Source organism: Chiloscyllium plagiosum, chromosome 2 (genome assembly GCF_004010195.1).
Source record: "Chiloscyllium plagiosum isolate BGI_BamShark_2017 chromosome 2, ASM401019v2, whole genome shotgun sequence".
NCBI classification, from domain to species: domain Eukaryota; kingdom Metazoa; phylum Chordata; class Chondrichthyes; order Orectolobiformes; family Hemiscylliidae; genus Chiloscyllium; species Chiloscyllium plagiosum.
The window spans coordinates 132,215,759-132,235,895 of record NC_057711.1 but is presented as its reverse complement, the minus strand read 5'-3'; the positions used below and the strand labels follow the sequence as shown (position 1 = coordinate 132,235,895).

The 20,137-nt window shown below is 40.8% G+C and overlaps 1 protein-coding gene across 1 annotated transcript in view; it reads right to left on the bottom strand.

Annotated features, from left to right (window-relative positions):
- Positions 1-6,754: 6,754 nt before the first annotated feature.
- LOC122564032 (very low-density lipoprotein receptor-like) overlaps positions 6,755-20,137 on the bottom strand; it is a 32,291-nt gene continuing 18,908 nt past the window's right edge. The window contains 20 exon segments of the mRNA XM_043718491.1: positions 6,755-6,897; positions 7,173-7,244; positions 7,582-7,692; positions 8,446-8,583; positions 9,128-9,266; positions 9,801-9,940; positions 10,020-10,135; positions 10,698-10,919; positions 11,070-11,244; positions 11,398-11,523; positions 11,621-11,740; positions 12,166-12,285; positions 12,361-12,480; positions 14,218-14,592; positions 15,463-15,585; positions 16,779-16,898; positions 17,247-17,393; positions 18,890-19,031; positions 19,844-19,983; positions 20,064-20,137. Coding sequence (XP_043574426.1) covers positions 6,782-6,897; positions 7,173-7,244; positions 7,582-7,692; positions 8,446-8,583; positions 9,128-9,266; positions 9,801-9,940; positions 10,020-10,135; positions 10,698-10,919; positions 11,070-11,244; positions 11,398-11,523; positions 11,621-11,740; positions 12,166-12,285; positions 12,361-12,480; positions 14,218-14,592; positions 15,463-15,585; positions 16,779-16,898; positions 17,247-17,393; positions 18,890-19,031; positions 19,844-19,983; positions 20,064-20,137 — 2,836 coding nt within the window. The 3' untranslated portion in view covers positions 6,755-6,781.

The window sequence follows — 20,137 nt, the reverse complement described above, 5'->3', positions numbered from 1 at the left end:
GAATGCCAGTCCAGTGGACTACTTTGTCCTGGATGGTGCCGAGTTTTGAATACTGTTGGATTTGCAACTATCCGAGCAATTGGAGACTATTTCTTCTGGACTTGGGCCTTGTAGGCAGAGAGAAAACAGGAGATTAGTTACTCACCACAGAAGGCCTAGCCTCTGACCAGCTATAATAGCCAATATTGTGTATATGGCTAGTCCAGCTAAGTTTCTGATCAATGGTAAGCTCCGGGATGTTGGTAGTGGGGCATTCAATGATGTTAATTCCATTGAATTCCAATTGGAGATGTCTGGTTTGTCTCATCATTACTTGCCACTTATCCAGCCAAGTCTGGATAGTGGGAGAAACTCTTGCAGATATATCCTGATACTGAGAAGATTGACCCCCAATTATCTAATTTTGAGGGAGGTTTCCGGAGTCCCATTGACTAGGGCTCTTTGATGCCCCACTTGATCAAATGAGGCTTGGCTTCAAGAGTAGCTACTCTCATCTCACTTCTGGAGTTTAGCTCTTTGATTGGACTAAGATTTGTAATGAGGTTAGGAGCTGAGGTCCTGGTGGGAGACAAAATGTATTGCTGAACAAGTGTCACTTGGTAGAACTCTTCCATCACTTTGTTTACTGTCAAGAGTGGGCTCATTGGGCTAAAATTAGCCAGGACAAATTTGTCCAACTTTAAACATTTTGTTTGTGTTTTTTTTTTGAAAAGAACACCCCTGGGCAATTTTTCAGCATCGTAGAGGATATAATTTGACATGAATAAATTCCCATCTACAGATGCAATTAGACAGGTAGATTGGTGAGGATCAGGTCATGTAGGGTTTTCCGTTGCGACTTGATGCGATCGAGTTGAGAAGTTCAGTCAGCAGTTACTTAGACTTAGGCATTTGAAATAGTGTAAGATAATCATGTAAGGATTAGTGTTGAGTTGTTGTCATAGAAAACTCTCCTGATCACACCCATGGTGTTAGAAAGAGGATTTTGCAGAATTAATAGGACTAGAATCATTGCCATTCCTGGTGCTTAGATTGAAACATATGGCATTAATTTTTTAGTTTTCATAGCAGTTTTTGATGCCAGTGAGCAGTTTGCTAGAGCATTTCAGAAGGCGGTTAATAACCATGCATCACCTTATGTGGTCCCAGCCTCTAACGATGTCCTCAAAATAATACATTATCCTTTTAATTCACTAAGCAACACTAGGATCATGACAGTCATTAGACAAGCTTTGAATTCCATGCAGTGCGTGCATAGCAGAATATCTTAAATGCTAGCCTAATGTTAGTGTTAAACTCCAATTCACAAGCCGGTAAAAATAAACGTCAGAGCAAGGGAGAAATGTTGAAAGGCATAGAAACTAAATACTTGATTATAGGGAAGTTGAGGAGGCTCTTTGAATTGGAAAAGAGATACTTATAGGAAGAGAGAAGTGGAGGAAGCTAAGGTTAGTAGATTGAAAGGGAAAATTACAGATTGAATTTATTACAAGGCTAAAAGGCAACATAGCCTTAGTGATGTATTATGGCTTGAAGTGGAAGAAAATGTAGGCAAAGGGAGTATGGTATTTTAAAGCTTGGAGATTTAGTGAGGACAGCAACAAAATGAAAAATAAAATCAGACAGACGACATGAGCTTAGGGTTTTATTTTAAAAGATCTCAAGGCATGACCAGTGTTGCGAGGGGGAGGGGGCTGGCGGGAGGGAAAGGAGGAATCCACAACACCCGTGAGAAGCAGCAAGTCCAAGCTCGCTGAATTCTAAAGGATACATCCAAGTAAAGTGACCTGGGAACTGGACCAAAATAAAAGGAAAAATAAAAATGAAACAAGGCAGTGAGAAGCTACACTAGGTCCAAAAGATTAGCAAGGATAGAGTGTGTATTCATTACAGACAGAATCAGGTGAGTTTACCAAGTCTGGAAGATAAACTAAGCAAATGCTTTGTCAAAATAGGAAAAAAAAAAGCACTTCCTAGGAATCTTAGAAAGGGAGCAGTAAGAACAAAGTGAAAGTGTTAGCACTGGAGAGATAGAAGGTATCAAAGCATTTAAAATTCTGCAGAATCTTTAATGGTTCTAGAAATATAGAAAGTAAAAACACTGATTGAGGAAAAAAAAACAGACCTGTCAGTTAGCCTTCTGCAAAAACAGAATAAATGTTAGAATGTTATAAAAGGATTGCCATAGAATCCCTAGTGTGGAGACAGGCCATTCAGCCCAATAGGTCCACACTGATCCTCTGAAGAGTATCCCACCCACACCCATTCCCCTACCCTATTAGTCTACATTTACCATGACTAATGCACCTCACCTACACATTTCTGAACACTATGGGCAATTTAGCATGACCAATTGACTTAACCTACACATCTTTGGACTGTAGGTGGAAACTGGAGCACACAGAGGAAACCCACACAGACAGAGAATGTCAAAGTGTGGAAAACACAGGTCAGGCAGCATCTGAGGAGCAAGAGGGTCGATGTTTCACCATAAGCCCTTCATCAGGAATGAGGCTTATGGCCCGAGGGGACTGAGATAAATGGGAAAGGAGTGGGGAGGTAGTTGGGAAAGCAATAGGCAGATGAAGATGGGGGTGAAAGTGATACGTCAGAAGGAAGATGGAAGAGGTAGGACTGTTCAAAAGGGTAGTGCTGATTTAGAAGGTAATGACTGGGACATGGCGGGGGAAGAAATGGGGAACCTGGTGAAATCCACATTGATCCCACGTGGTTGGAGACTCCCAAGGTGGAAGATGAGGCATTCTTCATCCAGGCGTCGGGTGGTTAGGGTTTGGCGATAGAGGCCCAGAACCTGCATATCCTTGGCAGAGTGAGAGTTGAAGTATTCAGCCATGGGCCGGGGTTGATTAGTGCAAGTGTCCCAGAGATGTTCCGCAAGTTGGTGTCCTGTCTCCCTGATGTAGAGGAGACCACATTGGGTCCAATGGATACAGTAGATGACTTTGTGGAAATACAGAAATTTCTGATGGATATGGAAGGATCCTTTGGGACCTTGAACAAAGGTGAAGGTGCAGGTTTTGCACTTGTGATGGCAGGGGAAGGTGCCAGGAATTGTGGACCTGACAAAGGAGTCACAGAAGGAATTGTCTGTCCAAAATGCTGAGTGGGTTGGGGAGGGAAATATATCACTAATGGTGGGATCTTTGTAGGTAGGAGAAATGGCCAACCTTTTGAACAGTGCTCCCTGTCCAATTATCTACTTCATCCTCCTCTGACCTACCACTTTCCCCAGCTACCTCTGCCCCACCCCAGCTCAACCTCCTTGGCCCAGAAGCCTCATTCTGCATGAAGGGCTTATGCCAGAAGTGTCAATACTCCTGCTCCTCAGATGCTGCCAGACCTGCTGAGTTTTCCCAGTTACATACTGACACTGATCTCCAGCATCTGCAGTCCTCAATTTCTCCTATGGAGGAGATACACAAGTGACAAACACTTGCCAGAGGCTGGAATTGAGCCTGGTTCCCTGGTGCTGTGAGGCAGTAGTGCTAACCACTGAGCCCCTAAACTGAGGTTAAGCATTACCTCATGATATATCAGTTGAGAACTTTAGAAAGTGGTGTAGGTAGTGATTTGGATATTTCACAAGGCTTTTGATTGAATAAAAAAGTCCCAAATTGGTTAGTAAGTATACAAACCAGTAAGTATGGGGGCATTATACAAAACTGTTTAGGCAATAGTTAACTGACAAATTGTTTGTCCTGAGTAAGGCAATGACAAGACAATGATGGAACATTGTTCTCCAAGTGTTAGAGTGCAACATTCTTTTCTGCTGAGCAATGGGAGGGGGCTTCAATTGGCCATGAGACAGTTGGGGAGGGGCTAGTGAAAGTTCACATGGGCAAGTAATTAGAATCCATTTGATGAAGGATGGAGACTCCATAAAAAAAAGTGCTTACTACAAACTAACATTAGAAAAGGCAACTAAATCCATATGGTTGTAATGAAGAGAATTATGTTTCAGGCACAAGCCCTTCATGAAGAGGCTAAACAGAGTGGAGTTTTGGTCCCGAGGTGCCTGCCATAGTGAGCAGGAAAGCTTCCTCAGAAAAAGGCTCTGGCATGTGGAGATTGTCCAGAAGGAAATGTTAACATACAGGCCCAATACCCCTGCTGTTGAGTCTTAAACATGGCAAGGGGTGAAGAAAGGCATTGGCTCCTGCATCATTTCAGATTAGTTTAAAGTATTCCTTTATTTACAATACAAAAGGTTTTGTTAATCTCTAGCCAAGGGTGATGGAATTCTCAAAATTAGTGTTCAAGACTGACTGAAGTCTCTCCAACCAAAAGGATGAACCTGGAGAGTAAGTGTCTGAAAATGTCCTGCAGACAGATCAACCCCATGACAATGGACAGTGCAGCATATTGGAGATCTGAAGATCCAAGACTCAAAAAAAGGAATATCTAAACAGGTAATAAGAACAAAAAAACTTTTGCTCTGGTTTGAGTTGAAGATTTAGTTGGGAAGCCATCAGATGCATTAGTCAGACATACAGCACAAAAGACTCTTTGGTCCAACTCCTCTGATCAGACAGTTCCAAATCAGCCCTAATTCCATTTGCCAGCATTTGGCCCATGGGTCTAAACCCTTCCTATCCTTCTACCCATCCAGATCCAGAGGGGAAGTGTATATGGAATGAGCTAGAGAAAGTAACCCCTCCAGACACTTCATTTTCCTCACCTTAAAAAATTCATAGAGAATTAGGTTCTTCCTCCCAGCCCAGGAGGGTGACCATGGCTATTTACCCTATGCACGCCCATGTTTTAAAATGCTGCAAGCTCACCCACTCCAAAAGGAAAATATCCTCAGCCCATTCAGCCTCCCTATAGCTCAAACCCTAGAGTCATGGCAACATCCACAGCAAAACCTGCAAGTTTTAAACAAACTGTCTCTGTAGAAGGGCAATCAACATTTTAGAATACTGCACAAGGTGGCCTCAAATGTCCCATACAGCTACAACAATGACATCCAACTCTTGAGACAATGCAGTGACAAGGGCAGAAAGTGCTTTTCTCACTATTTTGACCAGTCGTTCTACTTTCAAAAATGAATGCTTGCTGAACAGCAACTAGACTGCAGGTACAACACTCCCAGAACCCTACCATGACATGGTTAAGTCCTACAACACCCCAATTAAACTCCATCTGCTACTCCTTGCCCATTGGAGCATCTGATGAAAGTTTGTCATACTGAGGTAACCAATACTGTCCATTACATGAGTCTATAAAGCTTTCTATATTCACATGCATTTAGGCATATGTAAATGCAGTGGACTCAACTAGTGGTGTGCCACAAGGACTGGTGAAAGTGTCTAGTCTGGAAAAGCAACCTACTATTGTCTCCTACCTTAAGGAGATTGCAGCAAATTGGCTACTGCCCCAGACCCCATGTGATCTAATCTTACCAGTCTACCCTGACAAACCTTATCAAGCACTCCAGTCCATTCAACATCACTTTGAATAACCAAGCTAACAAGACAAAGTCATGCTGCCTATTCATAATCAGTGCTTGCCTTTTCAAAGGCATGCAAATACAGTCCTTTCAATAACTTGCCCACCATTGATGCAAGGCCCACTGGTGATAGTTCCAGGCTTTTCCTTACAGCATCAGTAGCTTAAAAGCCAAGCTTCAGTTCTCACCCATTATAACTCTTAAGGGGCCCAGTAGTCTTTTCCCTAGATCCAATATTTTCCAAACATTGGAAGCAAGTACTGGAGACTTACCTTTAATACCTTAGTAATTTACATTAAGACATTACAATTTCCAAGTTCTCTAGCTGCTATTTCCTTTTCTAAGGAAAGTCAGATACTAAACAGGCTGTCCTGTGGTTCCAGAGATCTTTAGAAGGACCCCTATTCTTGTTACTCACCTTTAAATCTGCCAAAGTCACACCTCCATTTCCCTTCAGTACCTACTGCCCTTTACTCTGGTTTTTGATTACAGGTCAATGTCTCTGGTCATCAGCACTCTATACCTACCAGGAATATACCAGATCCAGTCAGGGACAGCATCTAAAGTGCTGAAGGAGAATTAGGAAATCTAGGAGTTTGGTGTTCTACTCAAATTGGGGAGCTGGTTTTGGGAAAGAGGGAGGGGCAGGCAAGTGGTGTGACAGGGTCAAAGTTGTTGCCTTGTGGCAGTCTATTCTTGTTGGAGATCAGTCAAACTGACTAGGGCGAGGAGGTATTGTCCAAGGTTTGGACTTTCCAAAAGTATATCAAGTCATGGCATAAGTACAACTGGCTCAATCATTGGACCTCAAGACATAGCCTGCAACAGCTTAAGTTTAGCCTGGACAGTGTGCTGGTGAATAAATATGCTCAACTAGTTGCATTTAAAAAAGTGACTAGACTTTAATGCTGACTTCCACATTTGGTTTGTTACAGGAAACAATTGCCATCAGGTTAAAAGTAACCTTTTTAGGTTACTGTGCCCATTTGGTTTGGGAATACCATCCAAGGGACAGAATGGAGATGTTTCTCAACTGGATTAGATTGAGATTGGAGAAATTAGTCCCATTAGTTAGATCTTGCAAGAATGGCTGTAAAAACCTTCTCCCCTTGGAAGTTCTGCTGTAGCAACACTGTTCAAGATTGTTGCAATACAGATTAACTGGATGCAGTTAGAGCCACCTGCTCTTCCACTGAATTTACACTTTTAGCCAGAGCTAGAAACCATTTAGTTCAGGTTTAAAAAAGTGAACTAAATCTTGCAATTAGACAACAGATGCCAAGGTTAAATCAAAGTACAATTTTATTTGATTCATTCAGTGGATTTATGCTGAAACACTGGATTCTCAAAACTGGTGTATTGTACATTCTTCTTCTGCCAGGATTGCCAGCCAAAATAGCCAACTAAGCCAGTGATTATTAGAAGTGCTGCAATTGTTAAAAAAAAAGTGACACATTAGGCAAGCCAAAAGAGACCTTGTAATAAAAAAAAGTCTGCTGAGCTAGATGTTTTGATTATAAGTGTTGCATTGCTACACTAGGTATCAGATCTTGCAATTTGGATTAAAAAAGTTAAACAAATCCTTACTAATTTTAGCAAATTAAAATTGACAAATAACTCCTATACATTGCTTCAAACTTAGTTTGAATACTCTTTAGACCAGAGAGGTCAAGCCAGCTGACCAAGTACAAAATGTTCTTACCAAGAATAATGACGACCCAAACAGCTGTAGATCCTCTTGACTTTTGTTCAGGAAGAGAATGAGACTTCACACCTGGGAATAAGAGTTATTTTAAGCTAGTTACACTGAAGTATTGGTCTAACAGTTAAAAGGCTAAGTTTCTAAAAAGGTATCAAATATGCACAGTCTAAGCCCAGTATCAAATTGGGTCAGCATCCTATGCATTTGATAGGCTGTAACTGAATACATATCCAGTCTGCATACTGGAAGGCGCAGGAAAGTAAAATTCTCATTTCATGTTGCTTTGTAACAAATTCCCTATGTTTTTCTGGGATTAAAAAAGGTCAAATGTAGTGAAAGTAACATGGCTGACTATCAAGCACAATTTTACTGCAGAACATTGGAGTCTTGCTAGTTAATAGCCTATTACCTTTAGAAGTGGCCAAGATAGTTGGTGACATAGTAGATAAACTGAAGGAAAGTTCTTCAGGGGTGACACTGGAAGCCATTGTAGACATATTTGCTGTTGTAAGTGTAGATACTGTAGAGAAAGACATAAGCTACAGTTCAGAGTTTGAAAATAACTGATTAGAAAATTAAGTCATGGGGCAGCTACCTATGAGAATTAGGAAAGCATCAACTTTTGTCATGATCATTGGAAGATCATAGGACTGGAGCCAACTGGTGGTTCAGTGGGTCAATGCCTTTAGGTGTGTTATGGAGAACAAGTTTATAAGCAATATTCAAGTTTAGATTGTTTTCTGTATTTGAAAGGAAGCTGCTGGATTTTAAATTAAGCTCATTATTCGATTAGATTACTTAGTGTGGAAACAGGCCCTTCAGCCCAACAAGTCCACACCGACCCACTGAAGCACAACCCACCCAGACCCATTCCCCTACATTTACCCCTGCACCTAACACTATGGGCAATTTAGCACGGCCAATTCACCTAACCTGCACATTTTTGGACTGTGGGGTGGAAACCAGAGCACCCGGAGGAAACCCACACAGACACGGAGAACGTGCAAACTCCACAGTCAGTCAGTCGTGGGAGGTGGGAATTGAACCTGGGTCTCTGGCGCTGTGAGGCAGCAGTGCTAACCACTGTGCTGCCCACTAATTAATGTTTGTGGGCTGTGGCCCTTTATTACAACAAGATGGAGCACTGCATGATAGCCATCTCCTTTCCACCACGGATCAAAGGTAGACTGGACATAGGGCATTATGGACTCTTGCTAAGGGGCCTGCTAAAAAGGAGCTTATGATAATAGGTTCTGCAGCATTGTTAGATTACCTGGCTGACACTGTTGTTCATCATTGGTCAGTTCCATTCCAGTTGGACATACACAAGTATATTTTGCTGATTGACTGTTGATTTGAGGAGCAGGAAGACACATGTGCTCACAGGCTCCATTCTCACACCAGTTTTTCCCTGGGAATAGAGTCACAGGTTAAACATTAGAAGTGCCTACTCTAATTTTGATTTGTTTATAATGTGGTTGCTGCAAATGCATATCCAGTTTCAATGGGAATCAAGCTAACAAGTTACCATGAACAACCCAACTGTTACCAGTTTACTCAACTACCTGTTAACTTGCTTAGCAAAATCAACCCCATGTTGATTCACTCATTTAAATATGGGCATGTGATCAATTCTATTGAAATAATTCCATTCTAAATGATATTGAACATTAAGTACATTTAAGAAATCCATATTTTGACTTTGCATTACCCTATAGTTGGCTTATGCCAGTCAATTGCAACATTTGTGGAGTGGGACAAATTAAGGCACCAGATACATTTGTGATGGAGATTTAAAAGCACTTGGGATATATACAAAAAAAGGCATCCTGTACTGCTGCTGCTAGTTGACAGTGTTGCTCAGAACAAGTTTGCCATGAAACAAATGGTGAAGCTTTGTAGCTAAAATCACTCAATAGAAACTCTGTCAGGGTAACAATTTCTAGGTTTCTTACCAGGTGCCTGTAAGAGCTCATGATAAATGATAACATCCTGAGCATCCACATTGGAGGCCAAAGCTTTGATGTTATTCCCTGTATATTTGTTGGCTCCATAAACTGCTTGGTTTTCTGCATCAACCCAGAATACATGATCCTGTGAAAGAGGGGGAAGAACTTAGCAAAGATGCCAGTTTTCAACTCAGCCAGACAAGTTTTAATGGCATTGTCTTGTATATAAAAAGAAACAGCTTCAGTGGCTTAATTTGCTATGATAACACTACAAGTGGAAATGCAGAAATATGACTTGAATCGGATGAGTTGAGTGCACTTGAACACTACTCAGGCCATTGTTATTTATGTCCACTTTTCACAAAGTGGAATTTGAATCTACAGAAGTGGTTGTGAAAGCTCAGCCATCTACTAGCATTGGTGGACAGAAGTCAGTTAATGTCTTGGGCCCAGTGACCCTTCCTCAAAAAACAAAGTCAGATGCTACCAGACCCGGTGAGCTTTCCCAGCTATTTTAGTTTATAGAATCTGCAGTTTCAACTGAAGCAGAAATTTTACATTGAAGTCCAGCTTTGCTGAGCAGATGAATTTGATGGTACTGAAAATGATAACATTGTAACTCAATTGTTAAGTGTGGACCTTCTCAAGGCCACATTCAAAACCACAGAACAGAGAATACCTCAAATAATGCAACTGCACAGGGATGTGCAAGGAATTTTTCTGACTGCAACACCGTTCTTCTGTTCTGACCATTCAGGTCTACACTTGCTAGCACATGCAGTTTTGCATCAACCCAGTACAGACGGCTTTTCACAAGATCTGTGGGCAAATCAAAGCTTTTAAAATACAGCTCAACTGGGAAGTTCACTTTGATGCACTAAAATCAATGTTGATTTACCAAGAGAAATTCCCTTTGGCCACTCAATCTTTGTGGCAACTAAAGTTTGGCGATTCACACCATTCATGCCAGCTTTCTCAATCTTTGGAGTGCCCCAATCTGACCAGTAGATAAACCTTTGAGAAAAAGAGATACCTGTGATTAACCACAAAAACAAAACTAAGTTTTACGTACAAGGTGGTGCAGTCAAAAGTGGCATTCAAATTTCAAGCACTGCTCTAGAACCCAAAACAGGAACTAGATTTGTGTTGCCACAATGTCAGCCTTGCCTTAGTTAAGGCAAACTTTAACAGATGACAACTAGGATTAGCAATCTTTCTAGGTAGAACTTACACTCAGCCAACCATAACTTCTGTATGAAGTGAATGTACAACATTTGGTCTTTGAGAATCTATTCAGCAATAGAAATGAACAGATGGAAAATAGTTGGCTGTTATTTAGCCACTATGGATGAGAATTGCTTCCACCACCATTGCCCCCAAATTAAAAGGGCCAGTGTTATTGAGATAGTGTCCAATCTGCTTTGTAAAGAATAGGATGATCCCACTCTAGAATTAGCAAGGATTTCTGTACCAATGAAGGTTGAAATTTGCAATACTGAAATGTTACTGTCTTAAGTTTAAGTTCTTTGAGTTTACTCCAGGTTTTTGTTGTTCTATTGTATGAATAACTCAGTACCCAGAGTGTGGATCAACAGCTATAGAAGCTGGTTCCCTTAAGTCAGTGTTGAAGAGGATGATATTTTTCTTTCCATCAAATGTAGCCACAGATATAGTATTGGTCCCACGGTCAGTCCAATAGACATGTTTATAGATCCAATCCACTGCAATTCCAACTGGGATTTGCAAACTGACATTGATTTTGAAAATACGAGCTTCAGCTGTTTCATTCATGAGCATACTGGAAGAAAAAAAACAGCAGAGTAGTTCAGCAAACTGAATTCTAAGTGGACTTGCAGAAAAGCTCCTGCTAAGTTAATGCAGGAAGGTTCTTTGTACTGCTTGCTTTGGTGTAGCAAGAGCACAATAGCACAAGCAACATTCACCTTACCTGAAAATTGCCTGTTGGCTCACATCAGCCCAGAAAATCCTCTGCCCTGCAAAATCAGCATCTAATGCTACAGCTTTCCTTAGTTCTTTGACTACTTCAGTGTACTCTTGGCGATGCAGTCCCAGCTTCCTGATGTCATGACGATTTGTGAAGATCAAATATGGTTCCTCTCCTCCTGTAGTAGTTATTGGGAATGTAATTATGGGTTAATGGAAAGCATTGGGGGAGGGAGAGGAGGAAAAATATAGTTTAGCTTGTCAGTCTGCACAAGGTTTACAGGAGGTGGTCAAATCATGGACCAACATTTGACTGTCCCAAGCACACTTGCCTACTGCCTTGCAGGCTCCACTAACTGGATCAGTAGTATATCCTGCATTGCATTCACAACTGTAACTTCCTTCTGTATTTATACAAATTTGGCTGCAGGATCCAGGATTGAGACACTCATTTACATCTGAGGAAGAGAAGCAAAAAAAAAAGAAAAAAGTTAAGCTTAAGACCTAGTTTTTGTGTGGCAACTAGGCAGCCACTGTTAGAAATAAGATTGTTACCTGCACAGGTTTTCTGGTCAATTAGTTCAAAGCCAGCAGGGCATTCACATTCATAACCAATGACAAGATCATGGCAGAAGTGAGAGCAACCACCATTCTTCTTCAAACATTCATTTTGATCTGTAGAATAGAGCACTCAGTCTATTACATTTTAGAAGTGCTTGAGCAAAGAGCCCACTATTGTGCTGTGCTCAGGACATTTGTGACTAAGGACTGTTCATTCCATGATTTTAAAGCTGCCACTTCCATTCCAAGCTAGGAATTAGCACTAGCTTGCAGCTGCCCAAGGTGAGAATTGAACTCTAGGAGCTGCAGTGCTAACCACTGAGCTGCCTTAGGTGCAATTAAACCAGGGACAGTTACATGCACTTCAAAAGAACAAACTTAAATCACCTTCACTTCAGATGGGTTGCTTTTGTGAAGTTAAAAGTCAAAAGATTTGCATCTCAAATTTTTAAACCTAGAATTCAAGTTAAGCAAAGTGGTTCTGTTGCAATCCCAACTTCTGGTAAATACTAGACTAGAGTTAAACATTATCCACTTACTGCATCCATTTAGTTCATCACTCCAATCTTTGCAGTCTTGCTGGTGGTTGCATACGAGGGTGATGTTTATGCATTCACCACTTTGACATCTGAAGTCAGTAGGTCCACTGCACTCTGAAACTGGAACAGCAACACTAGTGTTGAGCATTGGAAATAACAAATAATACCTTCACAAAGCAAGAGCTGTTCACTTACTTTTCTTGCAGTTGACTTCATCACTACCATCGTGACAGTCCCTAAAGAAGTTACATTTCTTTTGTCTGGGGATGCAGTTACCATCACATCTGAACTGATCTGGTCGACATGTTTTGGGAGCTGAAAACAGTAACATTGGTTAAATTGGAAGATTAGTTCAGAAATGTGGGTTGGAGACATGCCAAGGACAAATGATGATTCTATTGGTCATATTAGCACATTGGTGCTGAGATCTGTAGTGGATGCCTCTGAAAGACTTCCTAGAGAAGTACCACATGGAATCTTGCATTAGATTGGGACTCCTGGGTTTGTGGTAATTAAGTTAAAATTAAAAGTAGCCTGTCTATTTCAGTCACTAAAGTATGCTGCTGGCTAAGTAACTGAAGTTAAAAATCAATTGAAGATAAATTGATCAAGTTTGATTAGTAACTTGCTTGCCCATCTCCTTGAGGGAGAACAAAAGGATCATCAAGGATGAACAAACAGTTGGTTAGGCAGCATCAGGAGCTTAACTGGCTCCTGGCCCCAGGTTTGAGGGTTCAGTGCTCATGAAGCATACCCTCGAGATCCACACAAGATCTTTTATCCTCATTTCACCCTGCACCAAACATCTGAATAGGGTGCTGCTAGATTAACAGGTCATTACAAGGATGGACTAGGAATAGAAGTGGAAGAACAAATTAAACAGATTCTCTGTTCCCTAGATGCTGCCTGACCTGCTGCGCTTTTCCAGCAACACATTTCCATCTCTGATCTCCAGCATCTGCAGACCTCACTTTCTCCACATATGGTTTGATTCTGCTTAGTGATTCTGCTTACTTTAGACGGCAGACAATGAAGTCTCCCTAGGAATTCTCCATTCAAAGTCTAATGTCAGCTACAGCAAGTCAATACTTGAGTATTGACTGCAGCAATGAGACCATGTCTGGAGAGCTCCATTCAGAAGAGCTGAATCAGATTTGATTAGTGACATGAAAGCATGGAACAGCAAGTGGAAGCAGACCAGTCAGTCAAGTTCTATTTGAAAGAAAAAAGTTAGAGCCAAATGGTTTACAGCAATTCTTAGTGCCGGAAACTCAAGCCTGTTGTCATTTGGTGATTGACTGAGTTAATAGCAAATGTATCACTAAAATGATTAGAGTCATATGGTGTCCAAAATCTAGAGTGGAATGAAGGAATTGTGGTATCACCATGCAGATAGCACAGGCAGAAGTTCTGTGATAAAACAGAAAAGCCTAGTCTCAGGAGTGGCCTAGGGTGTTCTAAACCAAGACCAAAATTACTTAGAATTGAAATAGGAGGCAACCCTTGAATTCTGAGCCTTGCTACATGGATAGTGTGAAAGTCTGCATTCTTGACTTTATTAATATCAAATCATACTAGATAACTTCCTTCCACAAATGAGCCATATTGAGAAAACTGTCAACTCCCTTTGAAACAGATCCAGACTTCAGATTCTGCAAGTTAAATCTAACTAAAAAAGTCTAACCCTTCAGGAGACGATTGGTGACTTGACAGTCCATGCATTCTGGCTGCAATTGATGGACTGTATTTCACGCTCACTGCAATCCTGACTGAAGTGCAGGTTACTGCAGCTATCCATTTCACAATTACTTCAGGATGCAGGTCTTTGGAAGGGACTGTCCAGGGAGACACTGTCCTGCAGATTAATACCTTAACTTAGGGCTGAAACAAGGCAATCTAGAACTTCTTACAGCTTGGAATTGCAGAGTTACAGCCAATGTTGCATCAGATGGTCATTTTGCCACAAGTTTTACTTGCACAGCTAAATGGTGCTAAGACAGCTGAAGCTGGTATGCAATATAGCCCCAGTAGAGTACAAAAGAGTCTACTTACGGCAGTTTGCCTCATCACTTCCATCTCTGCAGTCAGCATCACCATCACAGAACCAGTGACGTTGGATACATTCACCAGAATCACATGGGAGCTCATAAGGAGCACATGCCACAGGCAGATGAGAGACGGTGTGCCCACAGTGTTCTGGTGACTCGTCAGATTTGTCACTGCAATCCAAACTGCCATCACATACCCAATTAGAAGGTATACACTCTGAACTATTGCAGTGAAACTCATGAATCCCACAGGTGTGTGAAGTGCATTTCTTTTCATCACTCCCATCAGCACAGTCAGCCACACCATTGCAGACAAATGTTCGAGAAATGCAGTTGCCACTGAGACAAGTAAACTCTTCTGGGTTGCAAGTGATTATGCCTGAAAAATTAAGTTAGACAACCAGTCAATTCATCTCTTCAGAAGCTTCATTATAGAGGAAGTGGAGACTGTTGCAAATCAGGGGTTGTGGAAAACAGCTGTTTAAGTAAACGGTGTGGACAAGGGTGAGCCAAGAGCCTTCACAATTGCTATAGCAGTTGAACCAAAGATAGATTCTACACTTAGAACTTCATATTGTATACATTAGGCATTAGTTAGAATTGGAGCAGCTCTTTTGGTTAATAATGAGATGAAATCTATTTAGTTCAAAGCTTACTTGCTTGGTTCTGAAATTTTAAGAGGCCTGAAGTGCATTAATTCCTCACCAAAAAAAAAAAAAGTGTAAATTGTAGGAAAGAGTAAAGTGATTCAGTATTCTAGTAGAGAAACTGGTCCTGTTTGACTAACTGACAGAATAGAGAATACTAAAGATACCAGAAAAACAGAATCTAATCCAAAAGCAGAGACTTAGAAACTGCTGTTGTTTGATAGTAAAAAAGGTTAAGCAACTGAATACATAAAAGGATTGAGGGGGGGGGTAAGAGCAATTTTAGTATGTTGATTTAGCTGCAGGGCACAAGTAATGGATTTCTGGTGGAAGCCGGTTTCTAAAATGAGTCTTTGCTTCATATATGTCATCAGCTCATGTTAGATGAAACCATTAAAACTAATCTGATGGTAATGCCATTCTGAATGGCAAAGGTCTTTCTTACGAAGAGACGAAGCAACCTTTAGCAGGTGTCCAAAATGGTGTTCTAACCAATGTGGATATTACACTAGCTGGGTCACAAAACCCAAAACTAGTCTGAATCAAAATGCCACGTTTAGCTAAAATTTTAGATTCTAGAGAGCACAGACTGACCAACTTACCACAGCCGACTTCGTCACCACCATTACTACAGTCCTTTTCACCATCACATCGCCAAGCAACAGGAACACATTGAAATGATCCTAGGCCACAGCTGATCTCATGGCCAAGACAGGTTACTTCATCTGAAATCCAAAATTGTCAAATTAAAAAAAAAAGTGCACTTTAAGGTCAGTATGTGCCAAATTAAAGTATCCACACAAAAACAAATCAGTACATAGAAAAACAACAGGAAAGTTTCAATTGTAAAGGAATATACTACAAGTGGCCAGCAACAATGCCTAGCTTTAAGTGATGTCTAAGCTTTAACTTGAATGCAACACAAGCACATTATGTCTTAATAGGACTGAAGAGTATTAACTACTAGTGCTATGCCCACTCCACTTAGGCTGCATTCAGTATGACATGGAGAAAAATTGGGATTTGGCCAATTTGAAAAGAAACCAGAGCAGCTTGTAGAATGAACATAAGACTAGCTGCAACCACTTGAGAATTTGGACAAGTGAGAGCTTATGGGAGGGTTGGGGCACAGAGGGAATGGAAGCCAAATACAGACAGAGGGTGACTGGTTCAGTTTGGTCCAGTCCATGCTGACCCTAACTTGAAAGAGTGTTGTGCTGGATGACTGATCAGTTCTGAATTAGTAGCCTAGACCAAAGGGCAGGTAAAAAAAGCTGTTTTCCAAGATTGGGGCAAACTGTTTGTGGTGTAATCAACAGTTTGAGTGGTCCAAATCAAAATACCATATACAAATTACTACAATCATTCCATTGATTTAGCATTTCACATACAGTCCTACTTGCCTCCAGGAACTGGCAAAGGTTGAGCCAAGCCTAGAAAACTAGTGATATTTTAGTGTTTCGATGCTGCAGTTTCTAGTCAATTGTGTAGAAACAGCTTCCTTGCCTCCTGTTGGAAACACCATTTGGGCACTACACTTTCCCCAGTGGAAAGGAAACTGCAACCACCTTAAAAGGCATAAAATCCACATCTGGATTAGTGGGAAAATGCTCTATTAAACAGAATCACTTGGGATCTCTGTACAGTGCAAGTGCACTGACTTAAAGCTAGCATGGAGCCAGTTAGTAGCTGCATTTAGCTATTTGAAAGCTTGATTGAGTGGTAAAATTGCACAGCTGAAAATTGGCTAGGAAAGAAAATGCAAGACTTTGAAGTGGAGCTCTAAGTTTGAGGGTCACCAGACCCAAAATGCTAACTGATTTTTTCCCTCCAGATAGAGACTGAGCTTGGTTTCGTTCTAGCCTCCAGTTTTGTTTCTGATCCAAGTGTTAGTGGAAAGGATACTCCAAAAACTTACGACAGACTTCTGTTAGCTCATCTGATCCATCTTCACAGTCAGCTTTACCATCACACAGCCACCTACTGGGTATGCATTGTCTATTGTTGCACATAAAGTCAGATGTTCCACAAGTTGCAACTAGGAGGGAAAACCCAAGTCAAGCATTATACTTGGTTTTGCATGTTCAGAGTGACTTAAGGAAAACATGCTTAAAGTGGTTTAGCACACGTGTCTATTTTAAAATCAATAGCTAAGCAATAGATTAAAAAATCTTTGTCAAGTCCTTGATGGTCTTGCAACTCATGAATTGGTTACCTTTGGAAACTAAGGTCTTTAAAATGCCAAAAGATTAAGCAGTGGTTGCTGCCATTCCCAGAGTTGGCAATTTTACTTAAATTCAGATGTTAGACTTGCATAACACCTTACACAGATTAGGCACAAAGTTCAGATTGTTCTAGACCCAAGTTAGGTTGTTCACCCACATACCCATTCCACAATGCCATCCATCCTTCTGGACTTTTGTTCCAGTTGGACACACGCAAGTGTATCTTGGACTGTAACTGTTGACCTGAGGAGCTGGCAGACACATGTACTCACAGCTTCTGGTCTTCAGATTCTCACACCAGTTTTTGCCTGTGGAAAAGATGTTCAACCTGGTTCACAATCAGAATTCCTGACAGTATTGGGAAGGTGGTTTTCCAATCCAATAAAGCCAAACAAACTGACAAATAGCCAACTAAGTTCAAGTTAAATTTGGACTGAAGTCACATCAATTGATTAGCACTTGTAGATCAGAATTTGCACATGGAGGCACCCCACCAGAAAGATTCAAAGGCTTGCATGGAGGGAAGATACAGTTTACAGTGCAGATGGAGGGGGTCAGGACTTAAGGAATTGGCCTGGAAGTTGAAATTAGGTAATTGCCTAGTAAAATCAGGAAGCTGAATGCCAACTGGGGCCAGAGATTTCAGAGATTAAGTATTCATACAATATTCCAACAAGGATGTTTAAATACTGACTTACTTTATTGGGAAGAGGACAGTTAGCTTGTGATTCTAACAGCTTAGTTTAACTTCCAACATGGAAGTTATGAAGGACTGTCTTCCTTTGCCTGGAGGCATGTGACCTTCAGATTAAACCACCATCAGGTCTCATTAGATCTGAGGAGATCCTCCATGTTTTTGAAGTTCTATCCTTTGGATAACACTGACTTCAACTGACCACACAATGGTCAGGGAATGGAGTTCTGGGGTTAGGGATGAGTTTGTATGCAGGCAGAGTTTCTGAACAAGCTGACATCAAGTTAATTACTTGTGCTCCTGGTTAAAAAAATCTAAAACAAGGAAAAAATTAAATCCACAGCTGTTGAGTGGTGAATGTATGATTAGTTGTAGTGAATGGATCAAAATTTGAGAAACTGAAGAGTTAATGCTGCAAAATTTGCATATTAGGACTGGAGGTCCTGAACCACACAATGTGTTAGTTTTTGGAAAGACCACCATGAGCCCAGACCCAGGAATCACAAGTTAGGTTTACAGAAAGCAAAACCAAAAAAAGGTGTGGTTAGAATCCTTCTCCCTGATCTCAGGCAGTAGCTCTGGGCCCAGACAGATCTTATCCCTAGAACACACCTTTTTAAAAAAAAAAGGCTCTCCAGGAAGCTCAAGTACAGAATTTTGAAAGTGGCCAAGTTCATACCAATGCAATTAGTTTCACCAGGGATTAAAATGCTGTAGAACAGCTTATACCCTACCCAAACTTAGTCAATACTGAAATGCTGCTATTTCAGGTCAAATCTGGACCATTGTCTTTAGTTTTCATTCTTCCATTTTGCAGAAGGACATGAAAGTAATGAGGGGTATTGACTATGGGCAGGTAATGAGTTTGTCACATTCAGCACAGTGGGCTAGATGAAAGCAGCTGTTTGGAAGAGCCCAAGTGAGAAATATTGCAGTTTGTAGAATCAAGTTTGGTGCAGACCAACTAAACCTCAAATGACAACAAATTACCTACCCTGATTTGTCTGACAATTTTGAAGTTGAAACCAAAGTTATAGTTATCTCCCCTCCACCATTTTGAACAGATAGAGTAAATTTAGCAGAATGGCCAGCCACTACTGGATTCCTCACCTGCTGGCTGAGTCAGCCTGTGGTAAACAATGACATCTGAAGGTTCTGTCAAGTTGGCAGCTAAAAGCCTGATATCTGAACCTGTAAATTTATTTGTTCCATACAGAGCTTTCTGTTCTCCATCAACCCAGAAGACATTATCCTATAAACGAAAAAGATTTGTCCAAAAATCAGAAGTTATGTAAGCTACTTCTGAGCTACCTGTTGAAAGTGAAAGTTATTGGGGATAAGGTGTTGCATAACATTTGTTGAAAGATGAAAATTAACTGTCACTGAATGCAGACCCAAATAAGTTAACTTGGATGATAAAGGATGACTGAATTTCTGAACCACTATTACATTGATCAAACAATACACTAACACCAGTTTGGAAAGTGCAAATTAAGGTTAATTTGCTCTTGATCACTTTGATCAATGAAGGCAAGGTAAAGCCATACTCTATTTTGGTACTCCTTTTTAAATCAAAAGAGCACATTAATGGAAAGTTTGTCCTGTAAAGTCTAAGGACTAGTAGGCTAGTGTGTAGTGCATCAGGGACGTCAGCTTATGAAAAATTGAAGAACACTTAAATGGAAAAGTACCAATGCTGAAAAGATAAGCCATTTTAAATCAGAACAATTGATGGATAGGTGTAATAGATTCCATGTTCTAAAATGAGGGCTGATGAATGCAGGCTCATGCCTTTAAAGGCACAAATATAAATACTTTCAAAACAGCTCTTAGTGTCCAAAGACATTACAGATGTAAACTTATAGTAGAGTGGTTTCAGTCCAGAGATTGTTCTGCATGAAAGCAGAAATAGGAAAGCAGTGACAAGATCAAGTACAGAAGTAGCTGCCCAGCTCTGGAGTTCTCAGGACTTAAACATTACCTTGCTATCCCGAGATGCTGCCTGAACCATTGATGGTTTTCAACGAAAGTATGCTAGCACTGCTGAACATAAAGCCAACTTGCCTCAAATATAGCAATTCCAAGAGGGCGAGGGAGAAATTCTCTTGACTGCAGTATAGTTCTTCTGTCTTGGCCATTTAAGTCTATGCTTGATAGACTATGTTGTTTCAAGTCAACCCAATAGAGACGGCTTTTCACAAGATCTATGAACAAGGAAGGATTTGTAAGATGAGAGCACCTTCTAGTTTAAGGTCAAATCAAAACATAGGAGTCTACTTCTTACCAAGAGCAATGCCATGAGGCCATTGAATATCTTTGGTCACTAGAAGACCACGGTCATTGCCATTCATTCCTGCT